General features: G+C 44.2%; 2 protein-coding genes across 2 annotated transcripts; one reads left to right on the forward strand and one right to left on the reverse strand.

Annotated features, from left to right (window-relative positions):
- Positions 1–1,012: 1,012 nt before the first annotated feature.
- Positions 1,013–9,279, forward strand: eif1ad (eukaryotic translation initiation factor 1A domain containing). The gene is made up of 5 exons (XM_030368820.1): positions 1,013–1,192; positions 1,569–1,687; positions 1,973–2,081; positions 5,795–5,903; positions 8,553–9,279. Exons 2-5 carry the CDS (start codon positions 1,601–1,603, stop codon positions 8,791–8,793), a joined length of 546 nt encoding a protein of 181 aa, XP_030224680.1. The 5' UTR covers positions 1,013–1,192; positions 1,569–1,600; the 3' UTR covers positions 8,794–9,279.
- Positions 9,280–9,408: 129 nt separating this feature from the next.
- On the reverse strand, positions 9,409–11,792 carry LOC115552587 (N-acetyllactosaminide beta-1,3-N-acetylglucosaminyltransferase 2). Its single transcript, XM_030368819.1, has 2 exons — positions 11,293–11,792; positions 9,409–10,891 (listed from the first exon to the last, which is right to left on the reverse strand). The coding sequence occupies exon 2, from the start codon at positions 10,885–10,887 to the stop codon at positions 9,541–9,543; it is 1,347 nt and encodes a 448-aa protein (XP_030224679.1). The 5' UTR covers positions 10,888–10,891; positions 11,293–11,792; the 3' UTR covers positions 9,409–9,540.
- Positions 11,793–18,705: the final 6,913 nt, after the last annotated feature.

Below are 18,705 nucleotides of genomic sequence, written 5' to 3' on the forward strand. Positions count from 1 at the left end.
ATTAACGCAATTACTTTATAAAAATAAAAAAAAAAAACTTTTTTTTTTTTTTTTCTTTGGCTCAAAACAAAGAAGCAGTAGCCTGACTGCTATGTTCAAATGACATTTGTTCGAAGCAGTCGTTTAATTGCACTATAGGCTCTTTTTTTGTATCGTCCTGTTTTGATCAGTGTATATGCCAATGTTGTTATCAATAAAAAATCATTTGCACAAGGCAAGCCGATGCACTTCACCATGTTGATAAGAGAATTAAAATGAGAAGAATTATGGGACAAAAAAATCAAGGGATATTTAGCATAGAAAAAGAATTTGCGATTAATCGCGATTAATTAGAGTTAACTATGACATTAATGCGATTAATCACGATTAAATATTTTAATCGCTTGACAGCTCTAATATATATATATATATATATGTATATTAGAGCTGTCAGTTAAACGCGTTATTAACGACGTTAACGCAAACCAAATTTAACGGCGTTAAATTGTTTATCGCGCGATTAACGCAATTATTTAATAAAAAAAAAAAAAAACTTTTTTTTTTTTTTCTTTGGCTCAAAACAAAGAAGCAGTAGCCTGACTGCTATTTTCAAATGACATTTGTTCAAAGCAGTCGTTTAATTGCACTATAGGCTCTTTTTTTGTATCGTCCTGTTTTGATCAGTGTATATGCCAATGTTGTTATCAATAAAAAAACATTTGCACAAGGCAAGCCGATGCACTTCACCATGTTGATAAGAGAATTAAAATGAGAAGAATTATGGGACAAAAAAATCAAGGGATATTTAGCATTGAAAAATAATTTGCGATTAATCGCGATTAATTAGAGTTAACTATGACATTAATGCGATTAATCACGATTAAATATTTTAATCGCTTGACAGCTCTAATATATATATATATATATATATAAATAATAATAATATATTGTAATCACATTTATCAGGAATCGGTTAGCAAATGTCCATTCAGGCGGAACGTGCATACTTTTACTTTGAAGTGTGAGTGTTTCGACCAGCCGGAAGTGTTCTCGGAACTTGCCCATGAGGTTAACGTCCACTGTCTGATAAAGCGTAGTTATACCTTCATGTTACCGACGTGTCGTGGAACTAAATTAACTAATCCCCGCGTTGAAGTGATCTGAGGGGTCATCTGGTATACAAAGAAACGTTGATCCGTTTTATCTTTTCAAGGTAACCAGTTTAAACAAGCATGAGTGATTCTAGGCTATGAGCTGAGCTAGTTTGCTAGGCTCCCCTGGATGCTTGGCTCACTTATATTCATCATACTCTGCACATCCATAGAATAGTATATAAATGGTTAGTGGCTCTAATGTTAAATTCATGATACTGTGCACATCCATAGAATAGTATATATATTGTTAGTGGCTCTTATGTTAAATCAATCATACTGTGTGCATCCATATAATAGTCAATATGGTTAGTGGCTATAATGTTAAGTAAAATGCTACTTCTCGGCATGTCTTTTATGTTTATCATATAGAACTGCCATTATGGTTTGCCCTAATGTACTGCTATCAAACTGCTCAAACACATCTGCGTCTCGCAGCTGGCGAAGACGACTGAAGCCCCGCATCCACAATGTCTCAAGCTACCAAACGCAAGCACGTCGTCCAAGAGGCTATGGGAGACTTCATCAATCCCACGGGAAACCAGCAGATCGTAAAGGTGAACCAGTGATTACCTGTTTAAAACGTCACACATGGCTGCATTTAAAATGAAGAACTATATAGGCAGTCAAAATACTCACTGATTACTCATTACTGCTATGGTCAGTCAAAAATACAAACAAATGTATAACTGCTCCATCTTCAGTCAACAGACATACTAAGGTGTAACTGTTATAGAAAAGTTTACTTTCTATAGTTGTTAAAGTACAAACTAATGTATAGCTGTTCTATAGTCAAACTGTATGTAACATCTGGACTCATCCGAGTTTCCGATTGCTTGTAGGTTATTGGTAGCCGTGGTAACAATCTCCACGAGGCCGTCACCTCAAAGGGGGAATCGTTTCTAGTCAGCATGCCCAACAAGTTCCGCAAAAACCTCTGGATCAAAAGAGGTAAGTGAGGCTGGGTTCCAAAACACTTCTCTTCTCCTGATCGGCAATTTTATTTTTATTTTTATGGTTTGTGATGGAGTGAGAAAGACAGAGAGGTATGGGCGATAGAGGGGATGACATGCAGCAAAGGACCGCGGCCGGGAATCTGACCCGGGTCGCTGGGATCAGGACTGAGTTAAGTTAAGTAGGTCTATTGGTTCAATTGAACTCCACGTTTGACTTGTAGTGATGCAATGATTGATCGGGCACGGAGCGTTATCGGCCGATATACGCCCTTAACAAACGATTGGAGATTGCTCGACCGACTTGAACTTTGCCGATTGTCGGAGCCGCTCCCGTAACTCAAAAAACAATTGTGCACAAGACGCGTCGTCATAAGGTTCACTGTCACAAAGACGGTAATGTTTTCCTGCTTTAACAGTGTTAATCTTATCTCAGTTAAGGCAGGCTTCACTTAACCACAGAAAAGGCCTTTTGTTGATCTTGGTTATAGGATGCAATAACCTGCCTGCTTCTCCCCGGGCTTCATTCACCTGTTTTTCTGCGGCAGAAGTAGCAGACCTAGACTTGTCGTTATTCACACATCACCATGTTTGTTGATACTACTGAAGCGTAACCTGATAGGACCAGGATGCTCCATGCTAATACCCTCTGGTTCCTGTGAACTAACTTGCCGCTCTGGTGGAAGTATCCCAAGGCTGTGGCCCACTTGTTTGCCTACTTAAACCACAACACACGAGACCTGCAGCACTTAAAGTGGTAGCCTACCAAACGCGGTTGTATCTAGATAACAGGCTCACATCGCATCACTGGAAGCAGAAATCAGGCTACAAATATAATAAATAATAATGCATCTTACTACAACTTCAACACAAAGGCAGCGACGCATACAAGGAAGCGCGCACAGGTAAGAACACACACAGACGCGCACACACCGCAGCGACACTCGCCCAGGTAAGACGTCATGTTTTTAAACATAGCGGCTCCGCCGTCGACAAACCCTCCAAGGTAAGACGTTCTGTCTATAGACTATATGAATTGCGATGAAATAAGGGAAGAGACAATTTCTCACCTCGAAAAGCAACGGCAGGTCGTTCATTTTGTCATATAAAAACCGTTAAATTCAAACATCGCGCCAACCGGCATATCAACACACAAGTGACGTGATCTTAAAGAGACGGTGTCCCTATAATACGACTAAAAACATGTCAATAAAACAGTAGGCTATGTTGAATTTTGTCTATAGAGCCCACCACAAGAAAACTATAAAAGGATCTTCACATAGGCGACATACATCTTTAATCGTTTTTTGTGGCGTTTGCGGTAGGGATTGAGCCCATCTCTCTGACAGCCTCTGAACGTGAAGACGTTCCATCAAAATAATTTCCCCCCCTGGCACTATTTTGCATGGACACCGCTGCTGCTTCCCGGTTAGCCCCGCCCCAGACGATTGTGATTGGTTTAAAGAAATAAAAAACAGGCCAGCCCAGTTTCCCCCCGGATAGACGGCTCTAAATAGCATGGTTCCAGACCATTCTACTTGCTGTAGTTCGGTCTGGCTTTGCAAAACTACACCAGATTGACCTGGACTCAATATTCTTTCAGAATATTAATCTTTAGAATCAGACGTATATATAAAATCCTGAAAATGTATACTTTCCCCACAATTTCATATTAAAGCTAAACATGATAAAAAGATTCAAAGGCTACAAAAATAATTCACCAAAATCTGCAAATAAAATCTTTAGACCAAGCCTCACAAAATCATCGAACAGAATTTGTTTTACTTAGTTCCATTTGAGAAATATTGACCATTTTGTTATTGTATAAAAAAAAACATACAACTATTATTAGGTGGTCAACCAATCCCCCCCACTACTACTATACCCAAATTGTGGTACAGCACCCGAAGGTGGCGCTATTTAAAAAAATATATATATGAACTTGCCTTATTTCTGCTTATGAGTTTGATCTGGACCCAAAATTCTTTCATCCTATTAATCTCTAAAATCGGATGCATCTTTTTTACCCTGGGCTTCTGCGCTAAAAATGTTTACTTTCCCCCAATTTTATAGAAAAGCCAAACGACCACAGTCTCAACCCATTTTGCCTAAATGATCCTCGTAAATATCATTAGGTGGATATCATTAACAATGCAAATTTTCTTGATGTGTGCTTATCATTCGACATTTTCACAATGTGAGTGAGGCTTCATGCAGTACAGGCATGTCAGTGGCTCAACGGGATAATGCCGTGTACTGGTGATCCTTTGGTTGAGAGTTTGAATCCTGATTAGAGCATTATGAACAAGCAGAACATGACATTCTGTCATTGCCACTCATTTAAGAAACATTTTTCAGATATTTGCTTTAAAGGAAGCCCTTAATTAACTTGAAATGTGTGCTTGGAGTTTTCTGGATGTTATTTGCTTATCAATAGTCATTTTGACCATGTGAATGAGGCTGCAGTTCAGGTTTATCAGTGTCTCAATGTGATAATGCCTTGTACAGGTGATCCCAGGTTGAGAGTTCGAATCCCGATCATAGCATCATGAAAAAGCTGAACATGGCATTCGGCCATTGCTTTGCCGCTCACTTGAAAGCCGAGGCACAGTATTGCATTAAGTGGAACATCTTCATCAACATCTTTCCTTCATAATTTTGTCATATTTATATATCTTCCATTGTTCTTGACTGTTAATTTTGCTCGGCGCCCGTTAATCACCGCTTGCGGTTATATTTTTTCTTATGTTTTGTGTGTAGGCTATGCTATGTTTGACTGTAGGCTACTACTGCCTGTCTGGGCCAGGACACTGGAAGAAATGTTTAATCTCAATGATTATTATTTTCAACTAGCCAATAGTAGTCGCCTTGCATTTTAAAATGTCAATGCACTTATCAGCCCTGAAAAACAGTAAAAGCTATTTAATAATTGATTTGCATGCATAGTATAGTATCCTACACTTTCCATTGAACAATTACCCCTGTTAATTACAAGTAGAGGTTGAGCGCGCACAACGCGTGCGTGCGCGGAAACTCTAGTTTTATTTAAGGGCGCCTTTCAAAACTCAAGGTCGTCCTACAGTAAAACAATATAAATAAATAATGTAAGCATCTCCCATGTAGACTGAATGTTGCTGCCTGTTTTCATTTGTTGTTCAAAGCTCAGGATAACAGCCGTTTCTTCATGGTTGCCTTCCTTGCCTTCCTCTGCATGCATATATTGACCCATGCAGAGCTTATCACATCATGTTCTATTTGATTCAGTGATGGATTAAAGCAGGGTTGGGTGTTACCAACACAGTCTATGGTACTATCCGGTATAGCTCCTTTTCTTGGCGTGAGTGTGTTGGCTCGACTCATACCGATAAACAGCATTCACCCTGATTCCCTCTCCATTTCTAAGTGATAATTAACTTATTCCTCTGTCTAAATTGAACAAAAAACCTGTTTTGACACGCTTGCTTGGTCCATTCTAAAGCGCTGTTTACATTTACAATTAATCTATATTTCACGTGTTAAAAGAATGGTGTTCTTGATCAATGCAGCCCTAGCGACTTAAATTGCTCACAAGATGGAGCCATTTGATATGGCTGCTGGAAAAGGAAGACTTTCTTTAATTATCTTGTAAATGTAGGGCAACTGTAACTTCCTTCCATACTTTATATTTTGTATACCTGGATATTAAGCTACCATTGGCTTCTCTTCCACCAGGTGACTACGTGATTGTGGACCCCATCGACGAGGGAGAGAAGGTGAAAGCAGAGATCTGCGTCATATTGTACAAGGACCACATTCGGCACCTCCAGAGACTGCAGCTCTGGTGAGGAATATCACCCACGCAGGTCTACACAGGAGTGCGTATACATGAGGGAACCAATCAAATTGCGCCATCTTAGGAGGTTCACGTGTAGCAAATACTAACTATACATAATATCTATGTATTTATCTGTATAATCTGCTGAACACTCTCTTACTAGTCTCTACTCTCAAGGGTCTCAATGCGGCTTTGGTCTGTGTCTCCCCAACGTGACGTCTACCAATGCATTCTGGGGGAAATGAGAATCAATAGCAAACCGCTAAAATAGTACCTACTTTTTCGTATTACATTCCGTTTTGTGATACCTAACAACATTAAATACAATAAATAACAGTTTAAATCTTTATTACCAACAAGCAAATTGCACAAATTCGTTGGAAAATAAACCCTGCAACACGGCCTTTAAGACAGCGCAACATCATAGAAAAGCAACTTGACCACCTGGTGGGACAGTCTTTTACCAGAGCCCAATTCTGCAGCAGCCGCTCTGTGGTGACGGATGACTTCCTAAACTTGTTCAGCAAGTGCCTCACCTTCTCCAGAAGCGTTCGGATCGGGGGTTCCTTCTGGATCATATTCACTACAAGCTGTACAGTGTGAACCACGCATGGGGTCCTCTCTATGGCTCCGTAGTCATATCTATATAGAAATATATAAAAAAAACAAATGTACATATGCAACTATTTTAGCCCTTATAATATTGAACCATATGAAATAATTCTAGTCGTTAACTTTCTATGAACTTATTTAGTTTGTACATATATATGAAATTAAATCACGACTAGTTTCATAAATGCTGAAAGAATTTATAGCATAATTTCATACAAAGAATGACCTGTCATCCTCCCTTTCCTGATGCTCTTAGTCATCACTGGTATCGTCGTGCTCCTCCTGAGTCTCCTGCTGAGTCTTGTTCAGAAGTTGTGGCACTGGCAAGTTCTGCATGCGTTTGGAACGAGGCCACCATATTGCTGCCATTGTCAGTAATCGTTGTGAGGACCTTCTCTCTGGGGATCCCCCAGAGAGAAGGGTGAGGGTGAACGATCTCCTTTGTGTTAAGAGTTTGTGTTCAGCCTTGTTGTCCTCAGGGTTGAAGTAACAGGCGCTGACTCCCAGAAAGGATAGTGTAAGCCCCTTTTGAGTCCAAATATCCAACCCTGTAGTTATTCTGCGTGCTGTGGCCAGGTTTTGTTTGATCTTTTCTGTCTCTTCTTTCTACATTTTTTTCAATCAATTTTAAAATAGCATGTCTTTTTGGCACTTGGAACTCTTTGACCATTTTTGCCATCATGGCGATGATGGCGATCATCTTCCACAATTCGTGCTGGGACTCCGGTGCGACCTATCCACTGCGCTTTCCCCTCCTCTTTGGTTCGTTGCTCTGGGGAGTTGTTGTTGTACATCCTTGTGGCAAAGAAGTCCTGAACACTAGGATTGTCCATCTTCCTGGGCGGGACTTGCTTCACTGATGCTCTTTCTGGAATCTAGCACAGGAATAGATACAATGTCAGGACAGATGCAGCCAGTGGAAAATCGAACTGTTGTAAATATTAAGTAGCATTAGGGCAGGGCGATAACGACCAAAAGTCATATCTCGATATCTTCAAGCAGAATGTCGATATAAGATAAATATAAATATTTGTTGTCGCAATAACATAGTTGACGTTGCCGCGCTCAAACTCGTCGTTCTACATCGGTGGCGCCGCTGTGCTTTCATTTCCAGCCTGCCTGCGTCGCTGTGCTCGTTAACCTGTAACCTAGCAACCCCCGTTGCTAGGGGGTTGCTAGGTTCTCTGTTTATGCTCTGGTCTCAGTTTATGCTCTGGTCTCTGTTTATGTTTGGGTCTCGCGGAGAGAGAAACCAAAAATGACCGTGGCGTTACCGTTATTGCTATACCTACCTAGTACCTACCTACTGTTTGGATTTACCGTTACTATTTCTACCGTTCGGAATTGAATACAGTTTGATGGTTGAATAAACCGTGGACTTGATTATAATATATAATATCACGGCCAAAAGCTGAATAAAGCGGCCAAAAGCTAACGTTGAAATGTGACCAATTAACCACAGCCTCATGAGTCGGCATGAGCTTTCAAAAATAGAAAGTACAGTTACGTTAATGTCTTAACTTACCTCGATTTCATGATGGAATGCCTTGAGATGTCTCTTAAGATTCGTGGTGGTTTTTCCTGTGATTTTGTGGCCGCATTTCTCCCCATTTTTTCCAATAACGCATTCCGTTTTCTTTTCCGCTTCTATGTAATGAAAGTGTGTCCAAATGTCGTTTCTTCTTTTTCTCCCAGAGACGGTCCCCGGCTGGCTGGCCATCGTTCCCTTTCTCTGTGTCAGACTTAACTTTTTTTCTTAAGTTTTCATTAATGCTACCCCCACAGCTGCGTCTTCTTAATAGATAAATAAATAATAATGCCGCGACAAGTGACCTGTATCAGGTCTCGTTAACCTTCAGTTAACAAGGTTCTACAATAGTAGTAATTAATGAATGAATACAATAGCAGAGGTGCTTTGAGAGGTGTAAGGCTATAAAAGCATGACAACGAATGCAGTCGATTCACCAGTTTAGTCTGTTAAAAGAAAAGGATAACAAACGGCTTGGGATCTGCCTCTGTAACGTCGTGTCCTTTGACCCGCAGGCCGGACGGGTTCACAGAGCAGCCCGCCGCCGCGGAGAAGACGGACAGACTGCCTGGACGGACGGTAGGGGACGGGGAGGAGGAGGAGGAGGAGGAAGGGGACGAGGGGAAGGGCAGCAGCGACTCTGAGGACGACGAGAGCGACCTCTTTGTGAACACGAACCGGCCCGACACCCACTACAGCGAGAGCGAGGAGGAGGGCGAGAGCGGGGAGGAGGAGCGGCCCAACGCAGGCTCCTAGAGGCCGCTGGAGGCACGGGAGAACGCTGGTCCTAGGGGCCGCTGAAGGGACCGTCGTGAAAGAGTTGAACACTGCAGGAGTCCCACATGTCTTTAACGAGGGATTTGATGCTGAGGTGACAGGATCGGAGAAGACGACTGGATGGGGTCGCATCCCTCGCTCTTTCCTTGACTCGAACATTTAAGAAAATAAAAACTCCTGTTTCTACTAGGAATGCGTGCTATGATCTTGCTGAACAGCTAACAGGTTCGAGTCGAGTTTTGAAATACCCGTTTGGAAATTCCAATACACACAAAACATTCCTCCTCTCCTTGGCTCTTCGAATTCATGGGTACCTCTTGTGTTGAGCAGAAGAAGAAAATAACCCTTGTTTCAGGTGTGCACGTTTCTAGCTTTTACATACCAGTATGTTTTTGGATGTAAATTTTACTGATGTCCAACCAAGTAACCGATTTTGGCTGTAATAAAGGGTTCATAGCAGCTTGATTTGGTTTTTATTTATTGAGTTTATTCCAGCTTGACACATTTACTTTCAGGATAGAAAAGAATAAATACATTTGTTTGTGCGCTACAATTTATACGGTTTATAGGAAAAATGTATGTGGCTGTAATAAACACTTTATTTAATTACAGAACCTCTGGTCTGATTTAAATTAATATTAAAAAAAACAATAACTTAGAAAATGTGCACTACAATTCAGATAGACAATCTTTTGGGCGAACGGAAAATCTTTCACAATTTTCAAATCAAGGCTTATTCTTCAGTTTATCCTCCCTGAGCGTCACGTTCCAGCACAGAGGCTGGCTCTCCTTGAGCCGCGCCCAGAGCTGCTCCACCCGGTCGGGCATCCTCTTGTGGACCATGATGGTCTTGTGGTAGGCGCACGGCTTCATCTCCTCGTCGCCGGGGAAGTCGAAGGTGAGGAATGCGGGGTGGTGGGACGGGTAGGCGTTCAGCTTCAGCAGGCACATGCCGACGAACACGTCGTCGATGGGATACAGGTGCACCCTTTTCGACACAAGGTGCAAGAGTTTGGTCAGAAGGCCCGAGTACACCACCCCTCCCCCGCCGGCGTAGGGCGGGTACGAGCCGGCGTAGAAGGCTTCGGGCACAAAGTATTTGGACTTATTGTTCCTGGAGGGCTGTGCCGCACCGATCACGTCCCCCACCATGAAGCTCTTCATGGCCGTCCCCGGATCCCCCAGCTGCTGCGAGAGATAGTCCACCAGGGCGGGCGTGTTTACGAACACGTCGTCGTCCCCCTTGAAGACGAAGTGCGTCTGCCGGCACCCGCGCGAGAACCACCGCCAGAAGAGCACGTCCTTCAGCGTTAGGTTGAAGAAGGAGTCGTGGAAGTCCCACTGGAGGATGTCCTTGTACTGCCGGCCCTCAAGGGTCACCAGATCGGGCCACGCCGTGCTGTTGTCCCGGCTGCGGTCGGTCCCCAGCAGAAACACCCTGCGGACGTAGCCCCCGCCGGCCAGCCTCTGGCCGGCCACCCAGCCTGCCTGCCCCCACGTGCTCCGGATGATCTGCCGGTTCTTGAAGTTCTGCACCTTGGTCTTGATGGCCAGGAGGAGCAATGCTCTTCCGTGGTCGTTCGCGGAGCCCGCGCCGCACGCATCCTGCGGCTCCGCCACCACGGGGTAGTCTCTCTTGTGCATGTGCCTCGCGAACTCCAGGATGTCACCGGCGAGCCGGTCGAGCTGTGGCACCGGGTCCCGGCTCCCGGGGGGATCCCCTGCCGGCCGGGGGTCGCGGCTTCCATTGGCTCCTCGGTCCGGAAGCCGGCTGTGCTTGTAGGGCCGGAGGATGGGGTTGATGGAGCGGTCGGTGGACAGCTGGAGGAGGTTCCAGACCCCAAGGCTCAGGTGCGGTTCCCAGAACCGGTCGGGTGACGGGGCCCAGCCCTCGTTTCGATGGGTTCCCGGGGCGATAAAATGGTCTATATTCAAAATTGATGTTGTCCCCGATGTGAGGGGCGTTGTCAGGCATACCAGCAGGGTGATGTATACGAACAGCAGGACCAGGAGAATGCATGGCGTGCAGAGGCAGATGAGCAGGTTCCTCCAGCGGCAGAAACAAACCGCCATTCCGCTGCAATTTGGATAATCAAACAGCAGGCGGTTAATTGATGGCCAATGAAACGATGGTGAAACAGCATTGGATAGTTGTGTATGGGAAAGCAAATGTCATCAGAATAAAGTTAATAATGAATTGGAATTGGAGGAATTGGAGAGGTTGCACTTTTTTTTAAACACATTTATTTAGATGGGGTTTTGTTGAAATGTGGGAGCATATGAAAAGTTATTTCGGATAATTATAAATATTAATAAATATTACAATTCCATAGAGGATGGTTAACTTGAGGAGATCTAGTGATTATTTTGGTGATCAGTTCATATATTATTGCATCATGATTGAACTGATGATTTTTTTCCAGGGTTGATGAAGGGTTAGCAGTCATGAACGCAAACTCCTCAATGCGACCTGCTTACCTCTCTGAAGCGATGCGTTTCTTAACCCCTTAAAACTACTTGTCTCTTTTGACAAGCCACAGACCAAATGGCTGTGCAATAAGAAATGCTTCCAAACATAGAAAAAGTCAGAAAAATCGAATAGTTATTAAAAGATTAAAACAAAGCTCCCCAGGTAAATCCGTGTCCAGGTTTGAGCTGCGTTCCAATGCGAGGGGGGTTTCGGTGTCCACGGCTCGAAGCAGACAGAGAATTGGCTTCTGGGACAAGCAACATGGTATAAAGCACCTTGGTGACAGGTAGGCCTACGTGATCGGACCACACCCACTCTTTGGAAAAAAGTGAGAGAAACTCAAAGGTGATCACCAGCTGTGCAAGGGAGACCATTAGCTCTCCTCTCCACCAAGAGAATGTGATTGGTGAAATAATCCTTGTGTTTCAGAAAAAAGTTTCCGATCGAGTTTGATTCCAACCAGATGTCCCCTGTCACTCATGTGGGGAACCGTCACGAGGTCGTTCTTAAGTCCTTATTAGCTTAGGGATAGTCAAGCTGTTGAGTCCATAGCACTTGCTACGGACTCCTCCCTCCCGATCGCTCTATTGAACCACCATAGAGCGCTATGGAATCCATTTAAACTGGATTAAAAAAACGGAACCAGATGAGGTAATCTCATCCAGACACTGATGGTACAGACACGGAATAAGGTGGGGCTGAACGAGGGGTTTGCAGAAGAGGGTAACAGCCCGTTCCATCTGCATGCACGGGTGACAATTAATTAATTAATTATTTAATTAATTAATTAATTCAGTACCGCCCCCTCGCCCCTGTTGTGGCTGGCGAGGGAGGCAGACCTCCTCGTGGTTCCCCGGGCTGCTCCCTTGCCCCTGCCGACACCCCGGACTGGGCCTTGGCCCTGCGGTTGTCGCTCCTGGAGGGGTTCAGCTGCCTATCCGGCGGCGCCGGGTCCCTGGACACTTGAAGGACTATGTGTCGGGTGATGGGGTCGTCGGGGACGACTGACCCCTCAGGTGGGAGCTGTGTGGCGACCACTTCGGGGTCGCGTAGGGGATCCTGGGAGTTTTCAGTTGATGAATGGGTTTTTTGAAGTCCTTGTTTGTTACTAGGTTAAGTGGGGTTAATGAGTTAGGTTGGTTATTTAGTTGTTCAATGCTAACATGTGTGTTTATCGTTGCCACCAACATCACTGACTATGTCATGTTGGTGGGTGTGCTGTTTTCTCATGCATTTGTGTGTGGAATAAAAGTAGCCTGCAGTCGTGCGGTGTATGGGACGCAGAGCTAGTGAGTCCGTGTACTTCTTGGTCGCCGCTACAATATGTAGCATATCAAGTGATTTGCATTTACTTTTTTAATGTTCACTGTACATAAAAAAACAATCCAGTGTCACGTTTCCCAAATCCCGGACCTCTTTTGGATCCTACCCCTCCTTGTTCCTGCTGGACCAAAGAGGAACAAGGAACATAACAGAAGGTCCTTATTAAGTAATTGGGAAGTCTCTGATCCACGAACGAAAAAACACTACAATCTGGGGAACCGCAAAAACAAGGAACCAACAAGGGAACAAAGGAAGTGAAAATGTATCAATTTGGGAGAGACTGATGTGGGACTGAGGTGCAGAGGTGGTAGGGTTGACAAGGACGCGCAGGTGAGGGGAATGAAGTGATTGTACAAGTCTGAGGCCATCTAGTGGACAGGGGGAGAACGTTCACTAAACAACAAAAAGTCAGATCATGACGTCCAGACTGACGTTATGGGTCCAATGTTCAGGATGCTAAATTAGGCCTGTTTACGTGTCAGACATTTTCGTCCATCAGGGCAGCAGGGCTGAATGTTGGACCCTGACAGTGAATGATAAAGGGCCAATTGGAACCCAACCTTTCAGAACGTCTCAGCGGGATCCATGTGGACAAATATGGGACTATTAACCAGCAGGGGCTGGGACACATATTTAATAAGCTTACAAAACAATAGGGATTTACAGATACTCTATCCATACCTAATAAGGTCACAACAGCCACACCAATTTAGTAATCACACCAGAACCTTCCATAGTCGTTCTCTTGCAATACTTGTCATTGTTATGTCAACTCAAAACAACACAATATCCTCTTTAGATGTTTTGGCTGCTTCAAGTAAGGTGATGTTAATGTGTTTTTTTTATAAACTTTGGCAAAGCTTTGGCTCTTTTCCACATCGTGGAAATGTAAAGGGGGAGGTCATGCTCTGAAAATAATGCAAGATTGTGAACTCAAAATCCCCAATGGATATTCTCTGCTTACATCTGTTAGGTGATGTGATTCTTCTACTTGACTAGCAACAGACCAATTGGAGAATACAGAGAGAGAGAGAAACTCGAAGGTAATCGCCAGCTGATGAGTAAGAGAGACCATTAGCTCTCTACCAAGAGAATGCAAGTGGTAAAATTTTCATTCCAATTACCATTTTGATTCCAACCAGATATCACCCTGGACTCATGTCGGGAACTGCCTCGAGGTAGTTACGGCATGATTGGCATAGTGATAGTTATTCATAGCGTTTCAATATGTTATGCACTCCTCCCCTTCCATGGCTCTATGGAACCACAAGTTCATCAAGTTAAACCGATCTCCTGCATGGCAGTGGAGCAAGTTTTGCAGGAAATTAACATAGAGGGGTTCTCCACTGCCATGCATGAGATCTCTCGAGTGTTTGTGGAGACGGTCGGTTAACAGTGAAACAGGTGTGCATACCCACCCAGCACCAGAATTAAATTAGACTCTGCCAGGTGAGGCTGCTTAAACCAGCTAGCAAACACACCCACACCCACATACCTGTGTGCTTTAGCATTAATCATATCTAGGAAGCCATTATCACTGTAGGAGCAGAAGGATGTGAGATCAACGCATTATTGGCCGATAAATCGGAGGCAGATATCTCTTTACGTTTGGTTTTATGCTCCTGTGCAACTTGGGAAACATGGAATAAAATCTATTTGAGTTCAACGTTAAACCTTTTTTGGACATCCTTCATTTCCTTTTTCCGTCAGTATATATGTTGCCGCCATTATGTTGTGATCACGGCTGTGGTCGCAGTATTCCGGGTAGCTGCAGGGATTCTTGGACCGGTCCGACATTCCACGGATGGGCTTGTGGCGGCCTCCTGGGTCTGGTTCACCCGGGTATCACGAGTTTGGTGGATGGGGTGGATTTTAAAGTGAGCTGGAGGTACACCGTCACCGAGGCATTCATGCTTGTAGGTTAGTTTGTCTGTTATTTGATTGTCATGTGTGTTGAATAAAGGCAACTCTCGGGGTTGTGCGGTGTTTGGGGGACGAGAGTTGCAAACTCCTTAAACCTTGGCTCCCTTCTGGTTAATCAAGTGCGGCTCGCCACAATAAGAAGTGGCAAAAAGGTCTCTACAATGGTAAAAAGTTGGCCATTTGGAACTAAGAACCAAAGGAGAGCGGTAAACGGGGCATAATCTTGCTATTGCTACTCAATAATGGACACGAGCAGCTAATCATTTATGGATTAACAGATGAGTGTAATGGACAAGACATTATTTTTAAAGCGAAGACGGACATTGGCACACAAACAAACTGAAGCATAGGAATTAACTTGGCGTACAGCATATTTTTGGTAAATGACTGAAGGGATGTCGCCTGAAATGCCTATGGAGTCTGGCTCCTTTGATTTCTCCAGGTTTGGCATATTTCAACTACTTCCTCCATCTTACTGCCTCTGTTCATTGAGAAGGGGACTCAATGAACAGAGGCAGTATGATGGAGGAAGTATTTGAAACATGCTAAACCTGAAGAAATACCGGTTCAGCTCATGTTGCACGTGAATATCCTCAAAGGACTAATGGAAGATGACACTAAATTAAGTCAAAGCAAACTGTTTAAAGGAGCTCAGAAACTATGGCAACCATTGTTGACCGAATGATACAAAGTCGTGGTTCCAACCCAGATGGGACATGATTTATGTGTCTGTGTGTTTCTTTGTCTCTTCTTAATTGGACAACCATCTTGGACTAAAAAATTAACCAAACCCTACCTAATCCTGATCTGAATCGTAATTTTGATGATAAACTCAACTGTGGGGCCCCTGCAGTCTCGATCCACAAGTCAGTTAGGAGTAAGCCCTAAGAAGAAGTGCACAAGTCCAGGCTGAGTCAGAGAGCAGCCCTAATGGCGAAGGCTGCGGTGCTCAGCCAAAGGCATGGTCCTGAGCAACAAGAGGAGCAGTTGACCCTTCAAAGGGAGGATCTGAGGACAAAGAAGGAGATGGTGGACCCTCACATCACCGGCAGAAACATCAACCAGGATAACAACATCAGACAGAAAGATTTTTCCAAATGGCCATACCTGAAAATAATGTCCATCGCTGTCTAAAAATCCCCGAAGTGGAGATATTGATTGGAACCAATGCCCTAAAAGTCATGGAACCAAGGGAGGTTTAACAGTCAAGAAAAACTGACACTTCAGGGGTGGAATGTCAATGGACCTCTTGGATGCCATGATGGCGCAGACACAACTGCATCTCAATTGCCAAGGTGGAGCAGTCAATACAAACAAGTCTTCTGTGAGACGGCATCTGAGGACAAGCTGGAGACGTCGATTGAAGACAGGAAGTTCCTGGAAAGTGCAAATGGTAATGTAATCCAAAAAGAGAGACCCATAATCTGGATTTGCCTTTCAGGAGGAATGACCTGATTATGAATAACAGCTTAGTTGCAGAATAATGCCTCCATTGAACCCTTTAAGAAGAAGTAAACTGACTTTGTAATGTGAGAACCCCAGATGGCGACAGTGAGGAGTTTGAAATCCTTGCAGGGCTGTTGCAAGGAGACCCCCTTCGCCTCCTTCCTCTTCATTATAGTCTTGACTTCTCACTCAGGCAAGCCATCAGGGGAAGAGAGCAGGAACTTGGCTTCACTCTTACACCACAGAGGTCTAGGCCATTCCCTGCTGCAGTCCTTACAGACCTGGGCTATGCAGAGGACATCAACCTGATATATGAGTAACAGGAGCTTTTGATCAGAGTGGAGACAGAGTGGGCCAAGGTTGGACTTAGGCTAAATGCCAAGAAATCCGAGTTTATCATCTACAAATCCTCCCGGGTCATCAACCCTCCATTGGCAGAAGGGGATTATAGCTCTGAAGGAAGTCAATGCCTTCAAATACCTGTGCTCATGGGTTCACTCATCAGAGCAAGACCTTAAAGTGAGGAAGGCGGATCGCATGGCGGACCCTGAAGGCCATGGCCAGTGTATGGAACTCCAACCTCCCCCGAAACATCAAGCTGAGCTTCTTCTACACGACCGTGGAGTCCGTTCTCCTATATGGCTGTGAAGGCCGGACCCTGTAGCCCACCCTACAAAAGTCTCTGGATGCGTGCTACACCTGAATGCTGTGTGCAGTACTAATCATCGACCAGAACGAGCATGTTGCTGACAAGCATCTGCATGGGGGGGCGCCCAGGGTACCAGGGTCTTCTTCTCCTCACTAGGAAGCGGTCAGGAGAAGGAGACTGGCCGGTCATTGCCAGAGACCCCGGAAGTTCCTAGCCACTGGCATCGATCACGAGGCATCCGACATCAACATACGTAGACGTCCTGCTGAAAGATGTAGGAGCGGAAAACACTGGCGAACAAGCCAGCTGCCCCGAGGCTGTTCGGAGGACTCATCTGGGGACGAGCACGATGATGTCGTCTGTCATGAAATGTAACACGTCGTGTTTTAAGAGGGACCTGGAAATCTGACTATTTTAGGATGTTTTGCTGGTTCATCAGGTTGAACACACAGATATAGTCTAGTGAAGTAATCATTTAACAGAAGCCTTGTCTAATTGTGATATTCCAGTTGGCATTTCATAGTGACCATGAGGTCAGCCTTCGCTTGCTACAAATTGATTTCCAAGTGTGGTCACCGAAATCTCCAGCCATCAGGATGAGGTTGGTGCTCTTTTCACTCTGGCCGAAGCCGTTGGGAAGTCAAGCAACACCTCATCAGGTAAGAGGCACCCTGCCAGGTCCAACATCTAAATTGGCTCATACAGACGCAGGAAAGTAAATTTGAAACAGATCTGATGATCTCACAGTGCATACCTGATGGATGGCTTTGGCAATTTTGACATTCAAATTATAGAACTTAAATCTTACCTGCAGCCTCTTTAATCGATTGAATTAGACCAATCAAAGTGAATGTGGAAGTTATACAAATGACAGGACGGCTTCAAAATGGTAGGAATAAAGATTTATTTGTATGAATGGGTGGTTTTTGGAGTTTTCCTCTTTTTACAAGTAGTATGTTTTTGATAAAACTTGCAAAAATCTTCTAGCATATTCCAAGAATAATGGACATGAAATAAGGGGATTTATTGCTGAATGTTAAAATGAAGACACTTTTTTTCACCGAGTGGGAAAAACAATTTGCTTGCTGCTTTTTCCATGCACCCAACTACCAGTACCACTAGGACATGCAGGGGTAAAATGGGGGGTAGGCTGGGGGGGGGGGGGGGGGGGGGGGGGGGGGGGGGGGTCCAGGATGGGGATAAGGGAGTCAGTAGGTGGAAAAGTCATGGCAAACTGCTTGACAAACACAAACATGGAAGAGCTAATGGTTTTGTATGTGTAGACTGGGTATCCGACTGTGCGTGTGTGTGTATTTGGTTAGTTGGCAAATATCAAGTGTAGCGTCAAGTGTGTGTGTTTTTGTTCTGTATGTGTGCGTCTGGAATAGGAGATGGGCTTGTGTTGGTGTGAATGGGGTCGGAGGGACATGAATTGGGGTGGGGGGTGGGGGGGGGGGGGGGTCAGGAAATAGCGAAAAAGAGAAGTAGGAGGACTGAGGTTACAATTCAACTAGCTCTAGAAGCACACTACCCTCACTTGCATTAATTTCACGGTTGCAAATCCCAGATTGTTTACAGTGATATTAAGACATACTAGCCAGACCGTCGGGCCATGAAACAAAAGCATAATGATAGTAATAATAAGAATTATAGGGATAATAATAACCATAACAAAAAAAGGTCTTTATTTTTATTTCTACTGAGTGGGACATCTCCTCTTCATCTGTAAGAGGAGCCTGTCGTCGTTTTTAAGATACTATCTATCCGTAAGTGTGATCCATGCATTGCCTTGTGAAATTTTTATTAAAATGAAGCAAAATCAACCACAAAAGAAAACCTATCCACTGAAATGGATAATATAGGGCCACGTATTGTACCTGACACAATATCCTGACACAGTATATATCGTCTTCTAGCTTGGATGCTGTTCTGTTGACCTAAATCCGTCGTATAGCTTCGGAATGGGGGGGGGGGGGGGGGGGGGCTCTCCCGTCTATCTACGGAGGGGGACGTGTCTGGGTCGTGTCCCATTCTCACTGCCGTGTTCTCCTTTCTTCTTTTTTTAGTTTACATGATACGT

The sequence above is a fragment of the Gadus morhua genome, chromosome 10 (genome assembly GCF_902167405.1).
Source record: "Gadus morhua chromosome 10, gadMor3.0, whole genome shotgun sequence".
In the NCBI taxonomy this organism is placed as follows: domain Eukaryota; kingdom Metazoa; phylum Chordata; class Actinopteri; order Gadiformes; family Gadidae; genus Gadus; species Gadus morhua.

Excerpts from the sequence above, each read along its gene's own strand:
- LOC115552587 (XM_030368819.1), bottom strand. The coding sequence starts at position 10,887 with ATGGCGGTTTGTTTCTGCCGCTGGAGGAACCTGCTCATCTGCCTCTGC.
- eif1ad (XM_030368820.1), top strand. The coding sequence starts at position 1,601 with ATGTCTCAAGCTACCAAACGCAAGCACGTCGTCCAAGAGGCTATGGGA. Across the intron at positions 1,688-1,972 it reads GAAACCAGCAGATCGTAAAG|GTTATTGGTAGCCGTGGTAA; the intron begins GTGAACCAGTGA and ends GATTGCTTGTAG. Across the intron at positions 5,904-8,552 it reads CTCCAGAGACTGCAGCTCTG|GCCGGACGGGTTCACAGAGC; the intron begins GTGAGGAATATC and ends TTTGACCCGCAG.